The sequence below is a fragment of the Phasianus colchicus genome, chromosome 10 (genome assembly GCF_987193195.1).
Source record: "Phasianus colchicus chromosome 10, bPhaCol1.hap1.1, whole genome shotgun sequence".
Classification (NCBI taxonomy): Eukaryota; Metazoa; Chordata; class Aves; order Galliformes; family Phasianidae; genus Phasianus; species Phasianus colchicus.
Genome location: NC_143445.1, coordinates 10269843 through 10289008, shown reverse-complemented (window position 1 = coordinate 10289008; position 19166 = coordinate 10269843). Strand labels below are relative to the sequence as shown.

The following is a 19166-nucleotide window of genomic DNA, read 5'->3' as shown; positions in this document are numbered from 1 at the left end:
TTCATGGAGGTTTTCATAAAACTTATCTTTGGAAGCAAAAAAATCTCCTAAACTAACTTCGTATTTTTAAGGAAGCCATTGGCAGATACTTCAATTCCAATACAAGGCAGTCTTAAATAAAAACAATTAAAAGTTTAGATACAACAACAGCTTATCAGTGACTTCTTTTGACTACGTTCAGTAAACAGGTACTTTGGAGTCATTTCTATGAGATAGCAGCAGTTTTCATTATGTTCCTCTACCACAAAGTACAGATTAGTTAAGAGCAAATAGTAATAGACATTTCCCCTATTCAGCTCACCAGAAGAAAACCATAACAATTCATTCCTCTAAAAACATACTTTTTAAAAACAGCTTGGGCTTCCCTTTATGACCCAGGAAGTTCTCCTTTCAACAGAGAATGTTCAGAGACAAGCACTTGTCCAAAGCTTAGTTACATCCATTTAGATGAATCAATTTGGATGAAGGAAGTACAAGATCGTTTGATTGATTTGGTTCAGTTCTCATCAGTAAGTAAATCTAAGCGTTCCACAGATCCCTCTAAGTCCTTGCAGATGCCCACTCTTTACTGCATGCATGTGTTATTATTCCAACATTATTCCAATATTCTCAACAATAGAGAAGTCTAGTTATTATGCTAAAAGCAGTGAAGCACTGCTAGCACCATGAAAACAGTCAACTGTTGGGAATTTGTTTAATGAACTCACTCAAAGAGAATTACTCAATGCACCATATTCCATCCATCAGTCCTTGTCAGAAGAAAAAGGAAGACTTCAAGTCTTTTAACATCAAATGCATCAACAGGCCAGAACAGACCTTTAAGCAAAGAATACTACCTATAAGCAACTTATTATATCCACTGTCCTAAAACTTAAAAAAAAAATAACACATGGAAATTACCATTCCCCACACATAGGCAACACTAGTCAGAAACACTGGCATATGAAGAGCATTTTCACAGGCAGTGATCATATCTGCCAGTTCCCCAGAAGACAAGCACATCTCTACTCAAGCAGATGACTACAAAAAGTTTCTTACCTTGAGGAATTCTCCCATTTATTTCAATCAGCTCACACACTCTTTCTCAAAAATCTCTAATAATTTGATCTTGTTTATTCCTGTTATTTTTAAAGTTAGAACTTTATTCTTCAGCTGGCCAGAAACCCTCCTTTAAGCTTGAGGTCTGGGTACTCACAGCATGTGTACATTAATTGTTTAATTTCAGTGTTATGCTTGAACATAAGCCCAGTTATCAGTGTTTAAATTCCACCACTGATTACTTTGATGCTTGCATTCTTCTTGCAACTTCTCTACCATAGATTAGACAAGCCAGACATTTCTTCCTCTACAAATACTATTCTAAGATGGCAGAAAACATTCCAGAATATTAAGAAATCCAATCAATTAACTTAGTGTTCCACTGGAGGTCTTACTAATATACACAAATTTTAATAAAAAGAACTACTCAATCTGTGGTACCAAGGTCATGTGTACTGTTGTGATCACAGCTAAGTCATGTTCAAAGACTCCATCACTAGCTGTGAGCAGCTGTCTTTCAGCAACAAACCATTTTTCAAGTCACTACTCACCTCAGTGCTCTCAGTGTCCTTCATTATATAGCTATTATCAGAGTTATGTAAGAGTTCACGTAAACTCATTCCTGATAGATAAGCCACTTCACTTGAACAGCACGCTTAATCATGAGGACGTATTCAAGACTGTAGGATATGAAAATTGAACTTAAATTACTTCTGAGCACATCATTTCTGATAGATCATTTGTGTATGAGATTCACAATATGAACATTCTAACCCAAATAAGTGTTACTGCACAGAAATAAAGCTACACTTCTTTTTTCTAATATTTATTTTTTTTTTCCACCTGCAAACTGTAGCAAAACATGATCAGCTTTATTATGCAGACAGGTATCCCTCTAACATTAGAGATTTAGGCATGTATAAATAGAAGAGCTCTTAGGAAAGGAAAACATTTTGAGAAATGAACAAACCTTCAATTTAATTTCATGACTTCCAATACCAATGGTTAAAATGATGTAGCTCATTCATTCCAAGAGATACAACAGCACCTTAAAGTGGCTGATCTATTTCCCAGTAACATTTTTCACATAACAATGTGTTAAAGTTACAAATACTGATATGCACAAATAGCTATTTTCTAAGAAAAATATGTACAGTACTGCAGCATAATGAATGTGGTATCTGCAATAACTTATTAGCCAATTTTAATATACATGATACCGCTACTTTTTTCCTGCCAGTTCACAGGTCCAAGGATGTTACCACAGCCCTCTGTTTTGCACATCATTACCTGGGGAGGTGGAAGGGAAGGGGTTGATTTTCTTTGTTTGCGTGTGTGTGTGAGGGGAGGGGAATGACTCCTTGTTGGGTTTTTCGTGTTCTTTCCCCCCGCCCAAAGGTACACAATGCAGGCTTTCATTTTAACTTCTTAAAGACTTCTTTTGTGTTTAAAGCTAATATCAGTGAAACAAGACAACAGTGCAAGAGGCGCAGAGATGTTATGTGACCACATAAGAGTTCTTTTGGGTAAAGTGTCTATAAGGCTATAAGAAAGGATTGGTTGATGAGTTTCCTGCTGGAAATTGTCCTGTTGGTGCACCAGCCTGAGGAAAACAGAAAGAATAAAATAAGAAATTTTTCTAAATCACAAATCATAAATACAAGGTATATGAAACAGAACAAATTATTAAGAAATATTTCTGGTTTGCGTTGTAGGTTGTTCTTTTTTTTGGTGTATGTTTTATCTAAATATACATTACTGTAGGACTACAGTATATAGATACTTCTATTTTGATTTGAGCAGCCTCATAAATGCCACAGCATTGTTATATAGAATTGCATTTAAGAGGTTCATATGTTGCCTTCCCTTATTTGAAGCAAAAAAATCATGCATCTATAATTATTACAGATTATGCTTTTTCAGACATGCACAGGTTATTAATATGCAATAACTCACCATAAAAGGGTTACTAGATACTCCAACAGCTGCAACTTGTCCAAAAGGAGTTACTACAGGCTTTGCCTGTCCAAATGCAGCAAAACCTGCACCTTTGAAAGATAATAAAGTATTACTACCAGCTATCAATCTTCAATTAAGTTATATGCTGTAAGCTTCCAAGCTAAAACAAAGGGAAAGCTTGGACTGCACCAGTCAGCAGGATTTATCTTACCTAACGAGAGTAGTTTTAAGAAGTTCTAAATACTAAGTTTTCACTTAGTAGCTTAATCTATTTAGACTCCTCACATACATACTTTCATTTCAGTTCTTAAGAAACACGTATTAGCAAGATCAGTTCCCAATTTAAACATGCAAAAGTTCTCTCTCTCTTCCCAATCTCTTCTCTAGCCAAGTAACATGAATGTTGAAATTCAAAGACTAGAATTTTCAAATTCAGTAAGAGCTTTGGGCATTGCACCTGAAAAGCAACAAATGTGGTATGAAAATTTGAACGAGTTTAGCTCACGGCTTGCTTCTGTTTACCAGTTCAGAACACAGCTATTAAGATCTCAGCACCCTCAGTGAGAGCTACTGCTACACACTTCAGCTGTATTATCACGTGAGCATCCTTAATCTGCCTCAGAATGATGTCACATGGATAACAAATTAGAAGTGATCCATATTCAGTGCTCTACTAAAAAGTAGAGTGTAGTAATAGCAATGAAATATATACACTTGTCTGCAGGAGTTTTCACTCAGGTAGACAAGCAGCCTAAATTACATCTGTTTATGTTTTCTCCATAAGTTTGCTTCGGTGAATTACTGCTTTTGCTATTAACATTGCCATTAACAGTGCACTCTGAGATAATATTTATGAAGTATTCATACTATCAGTATTGGTTACAGCATCTTTAGATGTTAACGCTCAGGAGCACTGTGCAGTAGAGCAGAGAACTGTTTTTTTAAAAGCTTAAACACGATACACATCAGCATCAAAAAGCTAAGCTTTTTAACAAGAGAAAACTTGCAAAATCATACAATAAGATACCATCAGGAAAGCATAAAAATTATAGTTGAGTTTTTTGCTCAGTTGAAACTGTACAGAACTAATGAATTCCTGATTTTTACATACAAGCTTTTTCTAATGTTGCTTCATCATTTAGATTTTGGGAAAAAGCATTCTGATTTTCTCTTGCCTATACTCTTCAAGTTATAGAAAATATTGCAACCTGTTGCAGGCACACTCTATATAAAGATCAAACAATCCTTGCATTTGGAATTGTTACATCTCTGAATATTTTAATTTTATATGAATTATGGTGAAGTTTCAGTTTCATTACTGCACAGTCAAGCCTGAATACTAACTACAGAGCCAATGGAGTGCTGTGTGAGCGGAACCACTCACTAATTTAACTACAACGTTCATATAGAAATAAATATGCACTTGTTATCACTGACTTAATTTCTTTAAAACAGAAACATGGAGAAAGTGATCTAAAGTGTATAGACCTACCATTTGGCTGCTGAGCAAAAGCAGTCTGTTGGGGGAAAGCTGCTTGGGTTGGGAATGTAGGCTGCTGGAAGTTGCCACTAAAACTAGTAGGAAGACTGTAGGAGGCAGGAGTTCCAAATCCTGCAGGCATGCTCATGGATGCAGTACCAAATGTTGCTGCTGGCAGGCAAAAAATAACATTCAGTTATTTGTAAGAAATCACTTTTCCCATAAGATGTTACTGTAATGCCATATTAAGAGTCTCCAAATGACTCAACGATCATAAAAAAGTTCTGTTTAAACCCTGCATCCACTGATTTGTTACCTTGAATCACCACAAATTAAGTACATCATTTACTTTTGCATTTCAAAATTAAATGAAATCATTTAACATTTGCTAGATCCAGTACAGATAGGCTTTCTGAAAAATTGTTTTCAATACTTTCTACACTAAATACTTAGCCCTGAGGTTTTACTGGAAAAAGTCAGCACGCATTAGAAGCAAGCACTTCCAGGCAGCACAAGCCCTTCTTTTTCTCTACCAAGGAAAGCACAGCAGTATCTTCCTACTTCAAGCTGCATTACAGTAAGTAAAAAAAAAAAAAAACAAACTTAAGGGATACATGCATCCCATATCTCCATCCCATCCTTATTGTCACTTTAAGGGAAATTCTCACCATGCATATTACTTCGCACACAAAGTTCCTAGTGCAAACACTCTCACTGTTGAAGTAACACTTGAAACAAACAAAAAAACAGAAATCTTCATCTGATTCTCTGCTGAAACATCTCAAGTAAAGAACGTAACAGCACATATACAATTCTACATGCCTTCAACAAAAACAGGAGCACATCAAGTGCAAAAATACAGTAACAAAACCATTATTCAGTCTTTTGGGAGTTATGATTGTAGGGAAAAGCATATGGAAAACCTTTTGGTACAAATAGTACCATCATCAGGTATTTTCTTCTAATTCAACAATAAACAAGACCACTCTTTCAAACTGATAAATGTTAAATTTGGGGGCTTGTATAAGATGTATGTGACGTTTAAAAAAATCAGGATATTTGATCAATTTAGCTTAATTACTGCTTCAAAAATTCACCCCAAAAGTATTCAAGGGCAAGACATTACATACACAAACTACAGGAAAAGTGCACACAGAACTAATGTACTGACATCGTTATAAAGTAAAAATTAGAGAAAATATTCATCAGGAAAAGTTGATAGAACTGTAAACAAAATCACAACAAATTGAGCAGCAACTTGGGATATCACAAAAGGTATCAAACTACTGTTAAAACAAGCGACAAGAGTCACTCAAACGGTCATTCTAACGTGACAGTGGAGGATATCAATAATGGTTTTGTTTTAGTTGCTTTATAGATTTCTGTGCTCTTCTCTCCTTTTGTTGAGTTGCCAGATACCCACACCCACTGCATTATAAAACATGTAAGGCTTCTGAAATTCTACGCGCAGAGAACCAGATAGCTGCCAATAAGGTTTTACAAGCAAGAACAACTAGCCACAAGAAACTTTATACCAAATGTGGCCACCTACCAAAATGAGCGTGAGGAAATATGTGAGAGTGCATTGCTCCCGAGAGGCCTTATGGAAGCCACAAAGAGACCAGACAATGTCAAATCATTTATACACTATTGAACAGTAATTTCTTAGATGACTACTAATATATATATATACACACACAGCAAACAATTCAACCATAGCATTACCTGTGTCAGATTAAGTCAAGTCATTAGAAATAATTGCTACAAATCAGATGGCCCTTGTAATAAATAGTTCATGCAGAAAACATTCAACTTAAAAGGACAAGCCACAAGTTTACATCTTATATTAAAAGGGGTATGATATTATCATTACTTCTAGTCATCATTTCTTATTTAGTACATTGTACATCACTACTGCTGAAAATGTGCTAGAACCTCTGCAAGTCAAGAAAGGCTGTTTAGAAGGCAGAATGATAGTTACCATATTTAAAAAAATGATGTAAAACAGATTAATCTAGATATCTTTCATAATTTGCCATTGGGTGGAAAGTCCAAGTTATCTCCTTCCTACTTAGAGTGCTGCATCTAAGGGCTCTAAAGCTCCTAAATAAGATCCAAGAGAGCAAAGACTTCAACTTATTCAGCTATTTAATGAATGAACTAAATTATATCTCAAAAGTGACTCAAACATTTTAGCAGAGGACATGAACATGATCAACTCAGCTTTAAGTCAGCCTGAGCAGTGTAATTCAGCCTACCTAGAACTTTGATAAAGCACAATTCAATGTTAAAATACATACACATCAGCAGACCTAAGTCTATGCAAGGCCAAGTGGTGCAGAAAAGCACTAAAGTTTAGCAGCATCATTAGAGAGGAAAGTTATCACAGTATGACATCCACCTAAATCCATGACTGATGCTCTGTAGATTAATGCAAGATTTTTGTTATTAACTTTCTTATTTTAAATATGATCAAGTTTTTTATCTATGGAATTAAGACACTATAGAGTCCTCCTCCAGAAAATTAATGTAAATTTTGAGTACTGTACATTTATTGTTACAAAAGGGGAAAAAAAGGCTATCAATTCACCTACTTCCATCTGTGTATTCACTTCAATCGATTTCTGATCCCATTTAAATGGTTTTCTCTGCTTCTCAAAAGTTTTATTCCAGACACAGCTGAGTATCAGCATACAGGCCCTGCATGCCTTATGTAAATTTCAGCTAAAGTAGAGTGAGACTTTCCATTTTGTTACAAAGCTGAAGAGTTTAAGACTTTTGTGAAATACATTCCAGAATGTTAGATAGTTAGATAGTGTTTTGTTTTTAAATCCACCCCAAAAACAATAAGTAACAGCAGCAAAATATTAAATTCAGAAAGATACTGAATCAAAACAGTTAACAGGGAAAAAATACGAAGGTAATTCAAAGCTTCAGTTTCTCTGCTGTAGTGTATTTGTCTAAATCTAGGCACCTTCTTAGATATGCCACCTCTTTTACCTCCACTTTATCCATTTAACATCCTGTAGAGGTAACAGGTGTAGATTGATGAGTATAGAATAACTGAACTTGTGAAAAACTAACAGCCCAAAAGCTTCATAGAATGGTTTGGCTTGGAGGGGACCTTTAAGATCTTGTTCCAAACCCCCGGTACAGGCAGCGACACCTCCTACTAGACCAGGTTGCTCAAAGCCCCGTCCAACCTGGCACTGAATGCCCCCAGGGAAGGGGCATCCACAACCTCTCTGGCCAACCCACATCAGAGTCTCTTAACACCCTCACATTAAAGAATTTCTTCCCAATACTATAAATTTCTTCCTTCATCTGGTTCTAACTCTGGTGACCTTGGATTTGAGACCTTCCAGGGCTTGGAAATAAAGAAAACTGAAGAGTGTGTAGACAATCAAGCATACCAGCTTGGCAGCAGGGTTTTCAAGATCCCAGATTTTAGGGCAATCCTTTGTGAAGCACACTTCAAAGCTAAGATACTAGTCATGGATAGTACTCAACTGGCAATACACAGACTACAACATAGTACAAATAGTATTAAAAATCTTATGAAGATCACTTTGACATTTCATGGCAGAATCTGAAGTTGCAGAACTGGGCCAGAAACTAGAAGATAATACCCTCAGCTCTTCTCCCCCCCATTCCCCCAAGAAAAGCTACCAAACAAAAAAGCAAAACTAAAAAAGCAATTCTACATTAAACAAACACATTAGACTTGAAGACAAGTAATGTAGAAAAAATCTTTAAGAAAAATACACAATTACAAAAAAAGAATCAATACAAGTATCGCAAAAGATTTTAAATACTTAAGTTCTGTGATTTTTTTCCTAACCTGTTGCTCCTCGGCTATTGGTCTGGAATGGATTTGTTGAGGGTGCCACTGGGGCAACAGGGGCAGCTACGAATGGATTTGTAGAAGGTGTTGCTGAAAGATTAAAAAACACTATTTAATAAAGTCTTTTAAAAAGTAGTCTGACTCACATTAGGCTTACAATAAATATTTTATAAAATTGCATGAAATCAGTAATTGATAATAAAACGTTTAATTAGAAATGCATCACATGCATAGATCACAGTACTTCTTCGTTGTCCTTTGACAACTTCAAAATCAAAAGTGTCACAGTATTGATTAATAACTAAGAGTAAGGTCTATCATGCAAAGTTGTTATATTACCTCCAAATGGAGCAGGCACACTTGAAGATGCAGGCTGTGTCTGTGAAGTAGCAGCCACGGGTACTGTTCCAAAAGCATTGCTGAAAATAATTCATACATTCAGAAAAATCAGAACTGTTTGTTTAACCATTAAATGCAACTTTACATGCTGACAATGAATGTAAAAAAATAGAAAAGGAATACTTACACATAGTTTGCTAACTGCAATATAGAATTGCAATACAAATGCAAGGAATTGAGGCCCTGAGTCAGAGATTATAACTAGTGCATGAGTCAGAGACTGTAACAACTGCTGAGCAATGAAAAAAAAAGTCCTCTCCACCAACAGCAAGAGAATGAATATTGAATAGAGGCCATCAGGATAAGGTTACAAAACAAAGCCTTAAGGGGCGCTTCTAATATCAATAACTGTAAAAGGCATTTGGTATTTATTTGGTATTTATTTATTTATTACTTCAGCAATCCAAAAAGTGATTAGTACTATTTATATGAAAAATAAGAGCAATTTTTGCCAGGGATGATACTATGGTTTTTGGTATGCATACAAATACTCTGTATATAAATGTGTTACCACCTAAGAGGTGTAATACTCTATTTTACATTACTGTTATTATTTAAAATAAAGGAAGTATTTTCAATATTGACTCTAAACAGCAAACATTTCATCATCTTCTATAAAACTAAAACCATGTTTGTTTAAGAAACAACTCTGAGCTACTTTCCTGCGTTTTGCTGAAGCCAATAAAAAGTCAATTACATCAAATAAAAGTACCTGCTGACGTTACTGGTGGAAGTATATGCATTACTGGAGGTTGCGGTGGAGCTGAACACACTGTCTAACTCTGCTAAAGCTGCATACTTGTCTGAAGATGCACTTGACTGATTTGGGGCTGACAAAACAGGACCTGCTGATGCAGACACTACTGTACTAAAGCCACTTCCTTGCTCACTACCACCTAGAAAGAGAAAGAAACAGATTTAAAATGATGAAGATGATTTTACTTTCTGCCCTGCTAATGTTAAGCACTAATGTATAAACTTCAAACTTAAAAAACTATGTATGAACTATGGCATAGCGTTATGCTACTGCAGCTCTGCAGTCTTCAGTTTCCCCAGAAAATAAGGGCTCAATACTACTATCATCTTCAACTAGATAAACTCAGCAAAAAAAAAGACACCCTCAAGAAGCATTTCAGATCAAAGCTCCACATTATAGACCAATAAATACCTTTATATACTATTTGCAAAAAAGAATAACAGAATAACTACAAGGGCTGCTCCAAAACTAATGTCTCCTGCTTTGTTATGTTGCCCCACAACATCAGAGGCAGATATTGGTGGTATGGCAGTACCTCCCACCAATATCCCATTACATTTTGTTGATGTGCAACAGATAGCAGCAGAGGGACAGTCTGACATGGACATGCATATGAAGAAAAGGTGTGTCACTGAACTCCTCTGTGAGGAAAAATGGCACCTGCTGACATTCATGGACACTTATTGAACACTTATGGAGACAAAACAGTGGATGTGAGCACAGTAACAGTGGGTGGTGCACCTAACAATGAATCACCTCTGCTGGTGCAGATTCCCCTCCAACCCTGCCATCAACAAGCACAGCATAGAGGCTCTTGTCCATCACTGACTAAAACACATAGTTAATGGTGGTGACTAAGTTGAAAAAAGCATTTTGTAGCTGAGAATTTGCTCTAATCGAAGTGTTATTGAGCTGCTTGTACCAGTTTTTGTTTCCACAGAAACAAATAGGTGTTACTTTAGGAGGGACGTAAAGTTTTTTTTCCTTAAAATTAACTAACCTTAAGTTTTCACTTCCTAAATACACATTTACAAGCACTGAAAGCTGCAGTTTCTAAGCTAATTCCTACAGAAACAATGGACTCAAATGACTATTCTATGGCATTGCATAAGTATTGCGCACGATGTCACCAGGCTTGAAGAATGACAATAAAGGAAAACAAATGGCACAAAACCAGAAATAACAATAAAGTATCATCTTTCTGTAGATCAAGAGAATCAATGAACTCTTAAGAGAAGATTTTAGAAGATAAGTAGGATATGACACCTCAGCATTTCTTACTGAAGGCCTGAGCTTAAGTTTACTTATCTTCATGTCCAGTGGAGTTCTGCTATTAAAAGAGAACATTTCTTTGCAACCTTTATACTTTTTTTCTTTATTTGTGGTCATTCAAAAAGATCTCTAAGCCAAGGAGACAGGACAACTTGACTGAATGTAGTCTTATTGTAGACTAGTACTGAATTCATAATGAAGCTGAATTTTGCATCCTTGCTTAAAAATGATTTAAACTCTAGCTTCGCTAGAGCTGTGTTAACTGACAGTGAACTTTAATTAAAACCAAGCAGAAACTTTGATGTGCCTATACATTTATGGAAAAAAAATCCACATATATTGTGGATGTGTGCAACTTCAGTGCTTCTGCAATATCAGGATAAAACTGAGCTTGAATTTCATTAGCATTTGGAAATCTGCTCTCAAGACAGCATTTCTTTAGTACACAAGAAAACTCCACAAGTTGCTTTAAGAATGAGTTTATAAAAAAACTAGAGCAAAATCTTTTGGAGTCAGAGATAGGAAAGCTACCCTGGCATTCCTATGCAAAAACTGCAGTTCTCCATTTGAGAGTCTTCACCACAGATTTTAGCACATAACATTTTTATATGTTTATATGAAGGATTTTTTTTTTTTTAGTATAATGTGCCTTGAACATGAATATATACATAGTGTATGTTTCACTGCATGACCCATCATTTAAATATTCAAACTAGAGTTATTCATCTTGATAACAAGTTGTCAAGCAGCAGTCTTGAGAAGACATCCTGGAGCAATGCCTTAAAGTCTTGTTCTTATACCATACATATTAAAGATGCAATGAAGCGAAGAAAAACTGATAGCTTAAAGTTATTAATTTGACAGACACACCCATCCTTATGGGAAGTATAAAGTTGTAGTATAAGCATGTCAAAGAATAAAACTTATTACCTTGCCCTGCGCTGAAGATATTATCTAGATTAGCCAAAGCTGCGTATTTGTCTGCTGACTGGAGACCTGGTTTATTCACTGCAGCTTTACTGGCTCCAGTTACTGTTGCATTGCTCTGAGAAGCATTGAAGGCTCCAAAATCAGCACTGGAGGATTTGGGGAAGTTATCAAAGTGAGCAAAGTTAGCATTCACTGATCCAGCACTTCCACCTGTAACAAAATAAGTTAAACATGATCGATGCTTTCTCCAGCTTTGAAGTGTTTCTAAATTCTCTGTGGTTATCTGATGTAACATGTTCCCACTATCCCATCCCACAGGTGAGACCCTTTACTCCTATCCTTCAAGTTTACACTAAGTAAAAAAAACAAAAACAGAACAACAACAGAAAAACACCATCTTCTATGTTTTTTAGTCTGTAGCTCAGGGACAGAAAATTTTAACAGTCACAACTACGTGCTTCCCATTAGCTGTTAAAGTAATTTCAGCAATAATATCTCACTAAAGAAATACATATTTGTATGAAACTTTAATATTCAAAATAGAGAAGCTTCATTTTCTGTCATGTGTGTCTAATGAATAACTACTACTGGAATTTACTTAATGGTATGATGTATTTGATCATCTTAGACGTCAGCCACCATCCTAGGCAAAAAACCAGTAGCCTAGAAGCCCAAGAGAAGAACGATTAAATGCCAATACTTAAAAGAGAATTGTGGGTTTTTTTATTCTCATATTTTCAGACTACATTCAATCAAGAAAGTTTGGGGTAGATAGTATATAAACGAGTTTCCTTTAAATCTAGTTCCCACTGAGATACCAAGAGATACACAAATCAATTTGAAAAAAATCTGGCTTAGGTCCACACAGTTGAATGTGTTTAAATCTGAAACCATGAACTTCTCTCTCTTCACTGTCCAGACTATTTTATCAATATAGGCAGGTTATGTTCTTAAATGAAATGTTCCATTAAGCATATCACATTTTTTAACAATTGCTTGAGGATTCCACTCATACCACAAAAACAAAGCTTTCTAATAGTTTAATCAGTTAGGTTAAAACATATGCAACAGTAGAAATGATGATACTATACTACAATGGCATAAAATGAAGCAAGCTGAGTTCTCCACTGTGTGGAACTTACTGTGCACAGCCTGGAGAGGAAAAGCTGAAGTAAATTCACCAAAACTGCAGCTAGATGAAAGCGTTCTGAACGCTGGACAGCCAGAAATTGTGTGTGGGTTAAAGTTAACATAAGAGGGGAGAAAGAAAATTTGAAAAAAAGTTTAAAACGACACCACACTCAAAAGAAAAAAAAGAAAAGAAAGTCAGTCAGCCAAAGATCTAGACAAACAGCAAGTGTAAGCTCAAGCAAAAGTTTTAAAGCATGATCAAACTAAAGAAAAGTAAAAAATAAATCTTAGCAACTGGCTCTACACCTGAAGCCAAACACACTAAAATGTGTGCAAGTTACACATTTGCATAGGCATACTTATTTCTGCCATGTGCTTTTCAGTCTGAAGCTCTTCACTTATAAGATAAACAGTCAATTCATAATCAAAAGTAGTATTCTTTAATCAGTTATTTCAGGTGTAGAGCTAACAAACATATAGTGCCATAAAGATCAGACTTCTTAGCAGTGTTGGAAAAAAAAGAAAATCAACAGCAAACAGAAAGAATTAATTTTGAGTTTCCCCAGAGCTTCAGATGGCTTGACTGCATTCAAGGTAGCAGGTGCAAGAAAAACTCAGCGTAAGTATCTTCCAACAAAAAGGTAAGGGATTATTTCAATTAAGTATTGATCAAAAGTGCTAGGAGTTCTACCTGTATTTTGGGGCTGAAAAGAAGACTGACTTGCTGTGGGGAAACCTCCAAAATTACTCGAGCCACTAGACTGTCCAAATGCATCAAAGTTTGCAAAACCTGCATTTGCAGAGTTCTGCGCTGTAAATTGCAAAGGAACAAAACATGTTAATGGATATGGGAAACAAACACAAAAAACAGATGTATCAACTGAATTTATGGTCATGACAGCCACCAAGAGTTGTGTCCCATCTCCTAATTGATTTCACACCAGAAAAGTCATATTATAATCTACAAATAGAAAGTTTTGGAACAAGCTTTCATGAATTATTTTCATAGACCTGTGCCTCCTCCTCATCGATGCTACTACTAAACTGCATGAGCTGATCAACTCAGAATGTTTGCAATTTTGATTGATTTGGGAGAAACAACTGAGAGTAAAGATGTTTACCTGTCAAACCCAAATGTTAGCTTTGAAAATAGAATGTGTGGACTAACTGAACATTTCTTTGGGAATAAAAAGAAAGTATTCTTGAAACATACTGCCAATTTGAATTCCTACAATACAAAGTGCTTCTTTCCTGAAACCCTATGTCCTGGCTTCAGCTGGGAAGAGTTGTTTTTCTTCACAGTGCTTAGTATGATGCATTTTTTTTGGCTTTAGGAAAAAAAATGATAACACTGATGTTTTAGTTGTTACTGAGCAGTGCTGCACAGAACCAAGGACATTTCAGTTTTTCAGCTTCTTGTACTGCCCCACCAGTGGGCACCAGGGGAGAGCTGAGAGGAGATGGAAACAGGACATCTGGCCTAAACTGACTAAAGGGATATTCCATACCATCGGGCATCATGTGAAAAACATACAGAACTGAGGGCAGTTGGCCAGAGAGACAGCCACTGCTAAGGGACTGGCTGGGCAACAGTTGGCAGGTAGTGAACAATGGTGTCTATGCATCAAGAAGATAGCATTCATGGACTGTAACAACAAAATAACATCCAAGAAAGTTTCAAATAGAATTTCAGTCTGTCCCTTCCTTTTTGTGGAATACTATAAAAGGAAATAAAAGGAAAAAAAATCCATTTAATTTCAAATAGCTGAACATTCAAACATCAATATACTCAAAAGGAACTAGGAGCCTAATTCCTGAACTCCACATAAAGTCTTAAACATACAGAACAGATCTATGAATTCTACTGTTTCCTCTTAAAACCAGTAGCTTTAAGAGGGATAAATTAAGAACTGCAACTCGCTCAAAAACGAAAATGATGTTTTAAATATTGATGCATCAATTGGATAATGAATATTCAGACAGATGTTTAATTGACCAAATAGGATGTCACTCCTAGAATTGTGACATTTCTCATTTTAACTTGTCACATGGATAAATATCTTCAATATCTTTTGGGTGTAGACTGAACAACTACAACGTATTATATTACAGACCACTGAATTGTACTGGATCAACAGTACAACTTGCAAGCAGGTCCAATAGAGTTTTAAAGACTCCTGCAGAACATTCTGATGTTGATCTTGCTCTATTTCACGTTGTAATATTTAAATCTGTGCTGAAGTAGCACAAAGGTAAAGAGTGGGCAAGACTTGTAATTTCCTGTACTGGAATAATTTGTAAATCATGTTTTTAAGTTTTCAAATTGACCGTCCATCCTAAGCTCTCCCCTCAAGAGCCCCAGAACAACACCAAGTTCAGGAACCTGAGCAGACTGTAAATCAGCACAGACTCACAACTGCTATTGTGGCTATAAATCAATAAAGCAGTACAAAAACTTGCTGGCTACACCTATCTCCAATTTGACATGGAAACACAAGCTACACCCACAGCTTAGTTTCTTTGTGAGGTTTGCACTACCTAGTATGGAATAAGAGGTAGGAAGTACTAAAAAAAAATCCTAATGTAAAGGAAACAATTAGAAAATTGAAAAACAGTTCTCAAGAAGGCAGTAACTGTGTCATACTTTTTTCTAAATAAAGTCTCTTCTGTTGTTAGTGACAGTTATCCTGTATCAAACCTATTTAAAATCACTTGCACAGACAACACCCTAGTCTATTAGTTTGTAAGCCAAAATGTTTAATCCTTTTTTGACACTCTTACCAGTATGGAAGCTACAAAGAACAGTTTTTTATAAAGAGATTGCTACCATCACCTTCAAAAATGCATTGTTTTGCAAAAACTATGTGACTTAAGTACAGGAAATTCATGTAAAGTCAGCACATTTTCCTCTCAGTGTGAAACTGTATCCTGAGCCACATACATCAGAAGAATTTGGGAAAAAGAGGGCCATACCAGAAGCAACACTTTCTGTACTACCTTTAAACTTCACATTAGGCTTCACAAGTCACAACACAGTTCTTTACCATTTTCCTGTCAGCTGCTATGCTTAGTTGTGCTTTAATTGCAAAACCAGCAAATTACATTATTACTCAGATTTTGCATTCTAGAAATTAATTTACTTGAATCTGTTTGGGGTTCTAAAACTTTTCTGTAGGAGTCAAGGAACAATCACAATGTAATATCTGAAACAGAAAATTAGTCATAACACCTGGGCATTACTCAGAATTTTGATTTTTCAGCACTTACTTTGACAAGAAATTAACATAATCTTAATGCTATATTTATTCTAGAGCATTTATACTGTTCTTTTACTTATTCAAAAATGGACCAGAAGAGATACAGAAGAGTTTTACCTAGATTTGGAACACAGTACTAAAACATACCTAACACATGTGGCTTCTAGAATGTGGAAGTCCTGTTCAAGGTATATGTGAATACAGATTAATTCAGTACAAATTTGTACTGAATTAAGTGTCAACAGTAGAAATATACAATATTGACCAGTCAGCACAAATTTCCCCACTTAAATATGCCTTCAAAACAGTGATTAACATGAAATCTTATGTTAAGGACTTCACAAAACATGCTGCAACAGAATTTCCTATTCTTTATTACTGAATTCAACTAAGTACGCATCATTTTTTGATATTTAAGTTTAAGCAAGTCTTAGATTCTTTGCTTAATTCTTCAGGTGTGTGACTGAAGTTCCCCCACTCTCTCTTCCTTTCAGTTGTTAACAGTTTCAAGTTTCTGAGAATCCCTTTTTCTTGTTGGCTTAGCAAAATTAGTTTCTCTCAGAAAAACTAGATGGAAAGCTCATTCAGGCCAGGCAAGCAAAGGTACTTTCCCACAATTACAAAGCAAGTTCACAACAACATACTTCAGTGACTGCAGAATCAACTTTTTATTTAGGATAGTCTGCTATGACTCAAGTTATTTGGCTGAAAATACACCCTGAGGGCTCAATATATTTTACTGAAGACATTCTTAAAGAGTAAGAGCCTACTTCACCCAGTGAAGACGTGCTCAAGGCTTGTTTACTCGCCCTGAAAGTAGAGAATACTACACATATAGGCTTTATTCAGTTTTCAAATAGAAACAAGGTGAGGGTGGTGAGGGGACATTATTCTTTAAACTGAGAGTGCCTTTGTTTTTCCTGTAACAAATTGACAGATACTGTCAATGCATTTGATCTCCCTTAGTTTTTTTTATTTGCTTTCTTTCCATGACTACTCTAATACTTTTCAAAAAGAAAATTAAAGGTCTAATATCAGCTTCTTTCTACATTCTGTTACTCATCCTTTCACTCTCTCCTCCAAAGAATTTAAAGTTCTGTCAGTAGGCAGAAAACGTTCTAATCATACATATCATAGAAAATAGCTACAGCAACTCCCACTCCAAAAACAAAACAGGATTACCAGTATTTGTGTCTTCTACTTCCATATAGAAAGATCTAAACAATAAAACACTCTCAAAGCACAGAAATTAGATATACTAATTTTGTGAGAAAGTGGAATCCAGAGTAATCAAAAATTAAAGCTACATATTATACATACAAAAAAGGGATATGTTGCTCAGAATACTTACCTGTATGACTGTTAAAGTGTGCAAAATTAGCAAAATTTGCTGTCGCAGTTGACTGAGGAGCAGGAGCAGCAAAGATATCTGAGCCAAGGTCACTGAGAAGGTCAAATTGTTTCTTTTCTTGTTGCTGCTGTCCTTGAGATCGGCCTACAACAGGAGACTACAAACAACATCCAAATTAGCTAAAACCAATGTTTTACCAAATTGGCTTTTACAAAATGCTAAGAAGAAAGAGAACAGACTAAGCTTATTTAAGAAGTCATTTATTCTTGAAGTTCAAGATGCTGTATACAGCACAAACTTTTCTCCTGCAGTAGGAGGAAGATGTTACTTTACAATACTGTGGCAGCTTTTAAGTGAACTCTGCAGCAGACTTTTGGATTAAAGTATCATACAAGAAGAAATTAGCAGCTTAAAAGCAGCAGTGTCAAAATTATGCATTTCAAACTGTAAACACTGTTCAAATACAAGCAATAAAACTTTATTTTACAAGTTAGAAAATAGTTATTCACTGCATTCTGAAAAAGTTTTCAGAATTCAGCACAAGGAAAATACTGAAGAACATCACAGAAAGGCTGCAAGCTCCAAATTTCCACTGCGAGTCTGTAAGAGGTCTGCTGAAGAGCTGCCTGCACCCTAAAGGTAAAAAAATTTTTTCAAAAGCCATCTTTTCTTTAAAGTATGTACATAGTGTTGTTTGGCTTTATACAACAGCATACAGAGGCTTTCTAAACAACACTTGGTAAGACAGCCACAGAATACAGAGAAAGTAATAACGGACATGCATGTTTTTCATGTACGTGCTATTAACCATGAAATTAATAATGAATGTCAGCCATTTTATTGTTTCTTAAAGAAAAAAATACTTGAAATACAATGCACTGGATTCAGCATATTGACATATTTAAGCAACTGTTAATTATAACTGTTAAAAAAGTTATAATTAGACTTGCCAGTCACTCAAAAAAAAATCTGCATTTTGAAGATAATCATGAAAAAAGTCAATTTTTATTTTTTTTAGAAACAACTTAAATTTAGAACCTGATCTGTAAACACCTATATCCTTCAACAAACCACACAAAATAAGCTTAAATGGTTATATTATAAAAAGCTACTACTGCAAAAATTCCTATGCCACTGAACAAGATATACTACTGAACTATTACTGAAGTTCTGTCCTTTTGTTACTCACCTGGCTAGGTGTGCCCTTGTTTAAGTGCAGTGCAGGTGCAGCTTCTCCCAAGAGAGATTTGAGGGGCTTCACCTCAGGTGTGCTGCTTGTACTACTAGCAGAAGATCCCGATATGGATGCATGGACTGATGCCACCACCTTTGCTTGCTCTGGAGGAACATACCTACATCCAAAGGAGCAATTGTTTTTAGAAGTTTAACATGAAAATTTCTCTCAAACATCCACAAGACTCAAGTGTGAAAACAGGTAGATCTCAGCTTCGCTGTTCTAACCACTGACTCAACAACAAACCATCAGTCATTTGCAAAATGCCTATGAGTTAGATGTCAATTTTTTTTTTAATGGACTAGAATGCCAAGTCATTCATTTTTAAACTTATTTCATTTGGAATACAAACCACCCACACCTTCTACCTCTTAAGAAAAGCCTGCACAACTCCTACTTTACATTGCTGTTGAAATAGAAATGGCTTAAGATAATGTCATCAATATGAACTACACACTGAGAAAGTTCTTTAAATAATTTTTTCCCCTCTCCTGCTTTCCAGTAGATCTATGAA

At 35.6% G+C, this 19166-nt stretch overlaps 1 protein-coding gene across 6 annotated transcripts in view; it reads right to left on the bottom strand.

Annotated features, from left to right (window-relative positions):
- Positions 1-2225: 2225 nt before the first annotated feature.
- The window catches only part of AGFG1 (ArfGAP with FG repeats 1), a 36074-nt gene continuing 19133 nt past the window's right edge, over positions 2226-19166 (bottom strand). The window contains exons 4-15 of one of the 6 annotated variants that reach the window (XM_090147281.1): positions 18608-18770; positions 17419-17575; positions 13502-13621; positions 12822-12893; positions 11680-11889; positions 9433-9616; positions 8661-8740; positions 8319-8411; positions 6030-6077; positions 4490-4648; positions 2995-3086; positions 2226-2641 (exon numbers count right to left, since the gene is read on the bottom strand). In XM_090147281.1, the coding sequence (XP_090003407.1) occupies positions 2582-2641; positions 2995-3086; positions 4490-4648; positions 6030-6077; positions 8319-8411; positions 8661-8740; positions 9433-9616; positions 11680-11889; positions 12822-12893; positions 13502-13621; positions 17419-17575; positions 18608-18770 (1438 nt within the window). In that variant the 3' untranslated portion in view covers positions 2226-2581. The remainder of the gene's footprint in view (positions 2642-2994; positions 3087-4489; positions 4649-6029; positions 6078-8318; positions 8412-8660; positions 8741-9432; positions 9617-11679; positions 11890-12821; positions 12894-13501; positions 13622-17418; positions 17576-18607; positions 18771-19166) is intronic. The other 5 variants (XM_031596339.2, XM_031596338.2, XM_090147283.1 and 2 more) reach the window with 5 other exon arrangements.